The sequence below is a fragment of the Vigna unguiculata genome, chromosome 9, assembly GCF_037176805.1.
Source record: "Vigna unguiculata cultivar grain cowpea cultivar isolate G323 ecotype 2 chromosome 9, ASM3717680v1, whole genome shotgun sequence".
Taxonomy (NCBI): domain Eukaryota; kingdom Viridiplantae; phylum Streptophyta; class Magnoliopsida; order Fabales; family Fabaceae; genus Vigna; species Vigna unguiculata.
Genome location: NC_140800.1, coordinates 30,167,918 through 30,177,874, shown reverse-complemented (window position 1 = coordinate 30,177,874; position 9,957 = coordinate 30,167,918). Strand labels below are relative to the sequence as shown.

The following is a 9,957-nucleotide window of genomic DNA, read 5'->3' as shown; positions in this document are numbered from 1 at the left end:
ATTTATACTATTTTAATTAATGTATTTAATTATTTCAGTTTTCAATGTAAAAATTATAGTACCAATGCACATTAATGATTCCTTAACCAGTGTCCTAAGGGCACTGGTTAGCATTCTCCTTTTTTCAAGGGTCTTGCTAACTAGTGCCCTTAGGGCACTGGTTAAAGATAATTAATATACATTGATCCTACAAAAGTACATAGATAAGTGTAATATTAAATAAAACCTGACCTAATAATCATTAATGCAACTTTATTTTCTTTAAAAGACAAAAATGCCCATAAATATTGTACATGTGTATTTAATATTTTATTTAATGTTCACAAATAAAATTTAAAAACTAATTAAATAATAAAATAACTATATTTTAATGTTGCTAAAAATTAGATATAAGAAAATTTAAATTAACAAAAAACCAACAAAAAAATAGTGTTAAACATCTAAAACTTAAAAAAAAATAACATAAGAAAGTATAAATTAACAGAAAAACCAACAAAAAAAATAGTGTTAAACATCTAAAAATGTTACAAAAAAGGAATAATTAAAGTGTCAATTTAAGACTTAATTGATTTTTTTTTCTTTTTAGTAGACCTTAAAAATTTCAAAATCTTGTTTTGTAACAGTAAGTTATTGTCTACACATTTAAAAGGGTATTTTTGTCTTTATAAAATTGATTATGTGCATTTATACTATTTTAATTACTGTATTTAATTATTTCAGTTTTCAATATAAAAATAATGATATCAAAGCACGTTTATTATTCCTTAACCAATGCCCTTAGAACACTGGTTAGCATTATCTTTTTTTCAATGATGTTTGTATTGACTATGGTTCTTCCATAACTAAGAGTGTGTTTGGATAGAGCATTTTAACGAAGTAATTCATTCTTTTGAAGAATTTAGATTTCTTTGTAATGAAATGCTTTGTTTGGATACAAAAATTAAAAAGTATTTCAAATGCAAGCATTTTTTTGAGGGATTTCAATTAGCTAAATTAATAGAAATTCAAATGCCCTCAAAATAGGTGAAATTTGAAATTCTTCTTACTCAACCTCACATTCTAGACTTTTTGGTAGGCCCGATGACACAAACGGGATCGACGATTCAGACGGGTCCGACAACCCGAATGGGCTCGATGATCCAGACGGGTCCGACGACTCAAACAGGGCCGACGACCTAGACGGGTCCAACGACCCGAATGGGCTCGACGATCCAGACGGGTCCGACGACCCAGACAAGCCCAACGGGCCCGACGACCCAGACAACCCAGACGGGTTCGACGACCTAAATGAGCTCGATGATCCAGACGAGCCCGTCCGTCGACCCAGACAGGCCTGACGACTCGAATAGGCCTTACGACTAGAACAGGCCTGACGACCCAAAATGGCTCGACGATTCGGACGGGGCAGACTATCCGGACAAGACCAATGATCTGACGGGACTGAAAATCCAAACTGGTCTGACGACCCAAACGGGCCCGACGACCCGGATGAGCCTGACGACCCAGACAGACCCTACGACACGGACTGTTCGATGACCCGAACGAGCCCTTCCAAACTGTCGAGTCCGATGACCTAGACGGGCCCGACAACCTAGACGGGTCTGACGACCTAGACGGGCCCGACAACCCGGGCAGACCCTTCCAAACCTTCAAGCCCGACGATCCAGACGAGCCCGACGACATGGATGGTCCCAACGACACAAACGACCCCAACAACTCGGACGAGTCAAACTATCTAGACGAGTCCGACGACCCAGGCGGGCCCGATGGTTTGGAAGGCCCGTCCGAGTCATCAGACCTGTCCAGGTCGTCGACCCATCTAGGTCATCGAGCTCGTCCGGGTCGTCGGATTTGTTCGTGTCGTCGGGCCCTTCTTGTTCGTCGGGTTTCCAAATTTATCATGAACTCAAAACATAATTAAGCCTAAAATAAATATTGTTAAAATTAAATTTTATCTCACAATAAATTCAATTTTTTTTCCAAACAAAAAATTGAAATGTAAGGTATTTTAATTTCCTCATCCAAACAAATTATTTAAAAAATGAATGAAATTTAATTGCAAGCAATTCAAATGCAAAACATTTCAATTTCTAAGTATGGTTGAAATGCTGCATCCAAACACAAGGTAAAGCTTATTTTAACTTCTCTCTCCAATCATGTTAGTTGTTAAAGTGAACTTAATGTATTAATAAAGTACTTAATGTTAAACAACAGCCTTTTAAAACACAGATGAAAGTCTATTTATCAAGAAATTACTAATGATCTTGACTTCATTTCAACAATTTTCAAACGAAACTTTGATTTTTTTTTGCTAATATTAAAATGCGAGAAAAAATTATATAAAAATCAACTCGCCACTTCCTCAATTTTTTACTAGTCAAGCTAGATATTTACTAAAAAAATATAAGGAGAAAAGACTAAAATATGAAGATCTATTTTTTCTTTTTGGAAATAAATCATCGACAAAATCTATCAATACTTTGTATCAATAACATTTATATTTTATTATATATATTACATTAATTCTTTAAAAAATATTATAAACTCACTCACTCACACTATGCATAAAAAATACACTTACTATTATATATATATATATATATATATATATATATATATATATATATATATATATATATATAATTTATTAGTCTATTATTGTCTTAATGCAGAAGTTTATGCAATTGGCCTTCTATCCAGATCTAGTTTATTATTTCTTATGTAGCAATTATTCTTAAAATATAGAAAAGATTTAATAAATTTTTGAGTACTTTTCTTAAAATATTCTAAATTTGATTGTAACTTAGTTATGTTGAAGATTTTCGTAATTTTTGAACCCAAAAGCCGCAAAAGGAAATGGAATTCTAAGCAATATAGTGGTAAATCTTTAATGAATAAATATCTTGTATAATATAAATGAGGACATAAGCTTGTCGATAAAAAAAATTAATACATAAAAGCCTGAATATACTAATATGTTTAAGTATAAAAGTTTGGCAGCATCTCATACCACTTACAGAAAAAAATGGCTGCCACGTATACCCATCGAGGAACATCAATATTTTAATTATTCCAATTCACTTTCTTTTATTACTTTCAAATGTTTTAATCTTTTAGTTAAATTTCTATTCCGTACCAAAAAAAAAAAATACATGGAAGATAAACAGTAATTATGTCTATTTGAATTTTGAACAAATAGTACACACATAATAAATTTATTGATTTTTTAATAATTTTCTTAAAAATATACTAACAATTCAAATAAATTAAACTCAAAACCTTTAATTTATCTTACTCATTATCAAACAATGCATTGATTATTTAGTCTCTCTCTTTTTTTGTTAAATCTTGCAATTTATTTTAGTGATTTGTTCAATGTTTGTCATGGTAATGGTGGCGAGTGAGTGATAGTGACAAAAATTAAATCTCAGAATAATGATAATGATTAGAAAAAATTGAGTGTCTGAAGGGGAGAAAAAAAGAAAAAAAGTGGAACGGTGACCCGGTAATTCGGACAAAGTTCCGTTTTATTTTCCTTGTTATTGTTGCATTCTGAATTCCTCTGCTACCAGTTCTTTGTTTCTCTAAATAATCTTAGGTATGCTAATTTCTCTCTGTTTTTTTAATCACTATTTTGATGTCAATGCACATTTTTCTTATTGATCAAATGAGTTTCAGAATCAAATGTGCGTTTGATTATTTTGTTTTAAATTGCTATTTGATCGTTGAATCAGTGCGATGGATTCATCCCCGGAATTCGACTATTTGTTTAAGTTGTTGATGATTGGGGACTCGGGTGTTGGCAAGAGTAGTCTCCTCCTCAGTTTCACTTCTGATTCCTTTGAAGATCTTTCTCCCACAATTGGTTCGTTTATATATATATATATATATATATATATATTTATATTTATACTTATTTTTTGCACATTTCCGTAACTCGTGTTCCTTTGTTTTTTAATCATGGGTTACGCATATCATTGTCATTGTCACAGGCCATAGGATTGCTAATGCTACAGTTTGCTATTCAGTGTGAAATGTCACTATTGTTCTTGTTTATGCATAATGCCCTCTGATTGTTTGAAAAAAAAACAAGGTGATCTAGAGGTTCATGCTTTTATATCTTGTTTGTTTGATGTCTCAATGTAGGGGTTGACTTTAAGGTAAAGTTTTTGGACATCGAAGGGAAAAGGCTGAAGCTAGCCATTTGGGACACAGGTTTTCACCTATGTCTATTTATTTATGATTGATGTTCCAGTTTATAAGATTATGTTTCTGCAAATTTTTGCTCAGTATAGTAGTGCTAAGTATGGATAATGATGTGGTGTGATTTAATTATGCAGCTGGTCAAGAGAGATTCAGAACATTAACGAGTTCTTATTACCGAGGGGCACAAGGGATCATTATGGGTGAGTTTCAATTCTCTGTCTTCTCATTCACCACCCTCCCAGTCATATTTATTAATTGGGTGAAATGTTTTGAATTTGCATGAATATCACTTCAACATATCATTGTGAGAGTTGAAAAGCATTCACGTTGCTTAGAGAGCTTAACTATACATTGATTGATAAATGATAGAAGACATTGTTCAGTAAATAATAAAGGAAAAACTGTAAACTGCCAGCTTGAACTATACAACTTTTATAATTGAAGTCTTCAACTTTTACTTTGTGGTTAGTCCTCAAACTCCTCGTATTATGTCCATAGACCCTTTTATTAACTTGGTTTAAGTCAGTAACAGTGACTGAATCAGGGCCATTTATTTAAAATGAATCTAGATCATTGGTTTATTTTTTAATTTTGTAAATCACATTGTCCAATGAGTTATTTCTTAGTTGAGAAAAGAGTAAAGGAAAATCATCGCTGGTCCATTTTCAAGTTTCATGCTTACAAAAAACCATATCAGGTAGCATTTTTAGTTTTAAGTTTATCTTCATGGAACATATCAGACCAAGAACAAACAAGTAAATCTAGGTACTTGTGAAGAAGCTTTAGCTGCTCAAAAGCACTTTGTATAAAGAATTCAAAGACTTACCAAAGGATGTAAAGAACTCAACAACTTCTTGCAGGCATCCGAAAGCTGAGTCATGAAGCTCTGGCTTTTTTTTTTTTTTTTTGCGTGGGGGCCAAATTTACTAACTTGTAAATAAACTGCTGCAATAAACTTTTCAAATGTCTTACCAAGGGTCTAAAATGTTGACCTGTGCAGGCCCTTGGAGTTAGGCTTTGCTACCCATTCATCTTTCACTATCTGAACTAATTTCTCTGCCATTTTTGCTTGAATTGGAAGTAAGTCTTTTTCTTAGCAATAGTTTCAGACTTTTTAGTGTATTTAAGCAAAAACTGGATTGAAATCTCTTCCCTTACGTAATAAGAAATGAAGAGAAAAATATTTAATTCGCCAAAAATATCATACCTTACATACTAACCAATGATTGTTGAAGCCACCAAACATGAAAGTAAGTCTGTTTTACCTTCCTTTATGAATTCTCGATTAATTTTACTTTTTAAAATTTTTCTAAAAAAGTGATTTATAAAAATATAAAACAATTTAGTGGACATGATTATTTTCATAAGCGACTTAAATCTATTTAACAGAAGGGGCCACCGATATAGGATTAATATAGGGATGAAATGAAAGGTGAAGGTGCCTGTATGAAAGCACAGGGTAAAGATAAGCTTCTTTATGTCCACTTTTCTCTGCTTATAAAAAAAATTTCCTACATATATCATGCTTTGGCTTATTAAGTTAATTTAGCTGTTGTTAGTAGGAATGATGCATTGATTTGGAAATAAGGAAATAGAACTTCCTGGAGATATATTTTTAAATTTTACGGGATCTTTATTTTTCTCAAACTGATGCAGTTTATGATGTAACTCGGCGGGAAACGTTTACGAATCTCTCTGAAATATGGTCAAAGGAAATAGAACTTTATTCAACAAATTCAGAATGCATCAAGATGCTTGTTGGAAACAAAGTGGATAAGGTATCTTCTATTATGCCAAGTTTTAGTTACATAGTTATCGGGAACTTAATCTGATGAAATAAATTATAAGTGATATAACGCCACCATTTATCTATGATGTTAACTAATCTCAATATGATGAGTTTATTTCAATCTATGAGAAAAAAAATAATAACATTTTTCATGGAGATTAAGCACTTACACTAGCCATTGGACATGCTACGTAGCACTCTTTAGAAAAGGTTAAGACAAACTTGAGATTTACTACCGTTCTAACTTAAAAAAAAAGAAAAGAAAACACTAATAGGACATAGTTTCCTGGGCATTTGTCTAAGGTGGGACACTCTTCTTCTTCGACCAGCTCCCACATCAAAGAAAAGGTTAGTTCTGAAATGAGGGTTTAAGTAGAGCTGAAACATTATGTTGAAGATTTTCTCAAGTCGTTCAATTAGACGTATGAAGGGGGTTGTCTATAAATTTTAAAGTGTTCTCAAAAGGTTTTTACAATGTTCTTTCGGACTACAAAGACACTAAGAGAAACACTACATGAGTAATAAAAAGATACAATGAATACTTTGGTTTATATACTGATTCATCCCTTCGGTGCAAATTGCAAAGGGTTCCACTAAACAATCAATTGTTTACAAGTAATTTTTAGTGTCACTTCTGGGTTACATAAATAAATAAAGTTTTTCGAGACCATCTACTACACTCCCTTGAGTTTAGTGGTGAGTACAGAATGTCTCTCCTGACTAAATACATAAAGTCTTTCGTGACTATACAATAATAAAATGTTTTTACTAGGTTTCACACTCAACTGAATGTATATGAAATACTATCACTCATTGTCTAAAATCTAACCTCACACAAACATGAAGGATATATAATGAAAGCATACTCTTTTACAAGTTGTCTAATAGACAAAGTTTATCAAGCAGTAGAAGCCTTAAAGAAGGAAAGAATAAGGGCTTATGCATGCAAATGAGTCTTTCGTGGATGTTTCGTTAAGTTTTTATGTGCAGAGCGAGTTTCTATTTATAGCAATTGCAAAAAGATTCAGAGTGACCTAGTGCTTATGTGTTGTCCTTGGTATTAGAGCTTTTCAAAATATATGTTTGAATTCTTACTGACACTCACTGTTATACTCCTTTTGTTGAGTAAAAAGATATGTTTAATCTATGTAACTATGTTGATTGTATTGGCTGCACTGTAACGAGCATTAGTTGCTCGGGAAGTAGGTTGTGCGTGTGTCAAGATCTTTGAAGTTTTTAAGTTTGTTCTTTTAAAACATGTGGATAACCTTCTTGAGCGTCCACTATGCTATTGGATCGTATGTAGAGATCATAACTGTTTAAAACATCAACCTTCTAATGCTTTTGTGTAAGTCATCTAATGTTTCTTTATATAACATCCAAAAATTAGGATAATTTGATGATAACTCATGAGACTTCTATTTCCTCTGTTTATTTGACATCTAGTATTTGGTTGTTTGTTGGTTCTCTAAGACATCCAATGAAAGTCAAAAAACATCTATTTGGACTAGAAGCAATCTTAGGTTGATTCACACTTAATAAACTTATTAGATATACCAAATCTTGGTATTACTTATTATAGTCAGAGAGGGGTTACACTTATTAGCTAATGTGTGGAGTTGAATCAAATCATTTTTGTCTTAACACTGCTCATCTCCAACGAAACCCACCAACAAATATTTTCTCTACTTTGAACTCAAGATCACCTCTCATATGAATTTTTCTCTGTTGAGCACCTATTCTCACTTGTTTCTTTTGCTTAAAACCTATGAGATATTATTAACTATGAATGTCATGAATTCTTGGTTATTTTTTTAATTGTTTTTAATATTAGTTCAATGATATTAAGTGTTCTGTATAGCTGACCTCATTGAGTAAAATAAAACCTATTATACGTACATACCATAACTTAATTAATGTCTATATAAAAATTTAGAATAGCAGTCATCCTATTATGCACTATACAACTAATGGTACTCTTAGGCCAAGCCATAAAGCATTTGTTATTTGAGACTAATTACTATGCATAACTATATGCTCTCTCTTCATCTTCTAATTAATCTTCATTCATGTAAAAAAAAATTATATATACTCAGCATTATACAATTTCTGGTTTTCAATGATAGATGTATACCGTTATTGGGGAGCAGTTTTCGGCTAATCTTGTCTTAGTTATGTTTTGTTTTTAGTTGAGTACTTTTGACTTCTGAGTCCTCTTGATTCCTAACCTTAATTGCTTATCTTCTTTCCTCTAGGAGGATTCTTTATGTATTAGTTTTGTTTTAAAGAAAGATACGTAGGAAGGTTTGTTTGCATGGCTTGTTGTATTTAGTTTAATAGAAATCTTGAACTAACTTGATTCATCGGCAATAGGTTACCATTGCAAATCTGATTTTCAATTTGTTCCGTCGATATAAGACTATTTCAAATCTTGGATTTGTGTGTGATATTAGAACCTGTCACCATCACTAAATATTTCTTTTCACGGTCTTCGTTAGAGGACATGACATGCATGTGGATAACATTTTCTTTTCAGGAGAGTGATAGAGTTGTAACCAAGAAAGAGGCAGTAGACTTTGCCCGGGAGTGTGGTTGCCTATTTATCGAATGCAGCGCTAAAACTCGAGTTAACGTACAACAATGCTTTGAAGAACTTGTTCTAAAGGTATGCTGAGTAACACACACACACACACACACACACACACACACACACACACACACACATATATATATATATATATATATATATATATGTGCATATGTCCACCATATACAGAGATAACTTTGGTCCATAACATGGGAAACTTGGAAACGGATAAGCATTCTATGAATCGTGATAATCAACTCTTAATATCATAGAAAATGGCTAACTTTTTTATTGTAATGTATGTGCACCAGATTCTGGATACGCCTAGCCTCATAGCAGAGGGCGCTAAGAGTAAAAAGAACATATTTAAGGACAAGCCAGCCAACGATGCCACAACTAGTTGTTGCTGATATTAAGAGGCTAGCTATTTTCACTCCAAACAAACTGCATAGATAGATCTCCACGGGCACTGAATCAGTTTCCAGAATCAAAGTTCTAACACTAGTTTATTGATTATTTATACCAGCTGCTGAAAAAGCCTCCAAAATGAATGTTCCTGATTTGACTTGAATGTTATATGTAGCATGATCATGATGGTTGCTTACCTGCTTTTTTTTTTTGGATTTTATAGTTTATCGTTTAGTCACATTTAATTTCATTTATAGACGTGCAAGAATAGTTGATATCATCTTACGGAAACCAGTTCAAATTGTATGGTAGAATGAAAACAATTGTATAGGACTACAGTTTTTGTCAATAAACCAGACGGGCATGTTCTCTACGGAGAAGTCATTGGGAGGAAGACGAGCTTTCACATATGCACAAATTTAAATTTATTCACTGTTGTAACTAATTCAAGTAAAGGTTGTATGTTGTAGTTGGCTCTATAAATAGAGTCATACTTGTAAAACCATTTGTACAGTAATAAAATTGAGGTATACTTAGAAATATCTCTCTATTCTTCATTTGCCTTCTTCTAACAAGTGGTATTTAGAGCAAAGAAGACTGGGACCTTATACGCTAGTGATGGCTTTAAACGTAGGAAAAAATTTTCTGTCCACCTTGCCAATTCTGGATGGCAGAAATTATGACCATGACCACTGAGTGATAAGAATGAAGATCATTAGTAGTTATCAAGAAGTCTTGGAAACTGTAAAAGTAAGGCAATCGTAAGAAGGATGATGCTGCAACCAAGAAAAAAAGACGTCAAGACACGTCTTCTCCATCAGTGTGTGGATCTTATCAACTTTGAGAAAATTTCAAAGTCAAGACAGCTAAGGGGACTTGGGATGTTATGCAAAGAGCATATGGAGGTGCTGAGAAGACCAAGAAAGTAAAGTTGCAGTCCCTCAAAAGACATGAATTGTTATTCATG

General features: G+C 32.8%; 1 protein-coding gene across 1 annotated transcript; it reads left to right on the top strand.

Annotated features, from left to right (window-relative positions):
* The first annotated feature begins 3,431 nt into the window (after positions 1–3,431).
* On the top strand, positions 3,432–9,511 carry LOC114162927 (ras-related protein RABC1-like). Its single transcript, XM_028046942.2, has 7 exons — positions 3,432–3,598; positions 3,735–3,865; positions 4,147–4,215; positions 4,341–4,406; positions 5,863–5,984; positions 8,532–8,660; positions 8,894–9,511. The coding sequence occupies exons 2-7, from the start codon at positions 3,739–3,741 to the stop codon at positions 8,990–8,992; spliced, it is 612 nt and encodes a 203-aa protein (XP_027902743.1). The 5' UTR covers positions 3,432–3,598; positions 3,735–3,738; the 3' UTR covers positions 8,993–9,511.
* Positions 9,512–9,957: the final 446 nt, after the last annotated feature.

What these genes read in the sequence shown, in the direction of transcription:
- LOC114162927 (XM_028046942.2), top strand. Translation starts at nt 3,739, where the DNA reads ATGGATTCATCCCCGGAATTCGACTATTTGTTTAAGTTGTTGATGATT. An exon ending in AGATCTTTCTCCCACAATTG is followed by an intron (nt 3,866 to 4,146) that starts GTTCGTTTATAT and finishes GTCTCAATGTAG; the next exon opens with GGGTTGACTTTAAGGTAAAG. An exon ending in TTGAAGAACTTGTTCTAAAG is followed by an intron (nt 8,661 to 8,893) that starts GTATGCTGAGTA and finishes TATGTGCACCAG; the next exon opens with ATTCTGGATACGCCTAGCCT.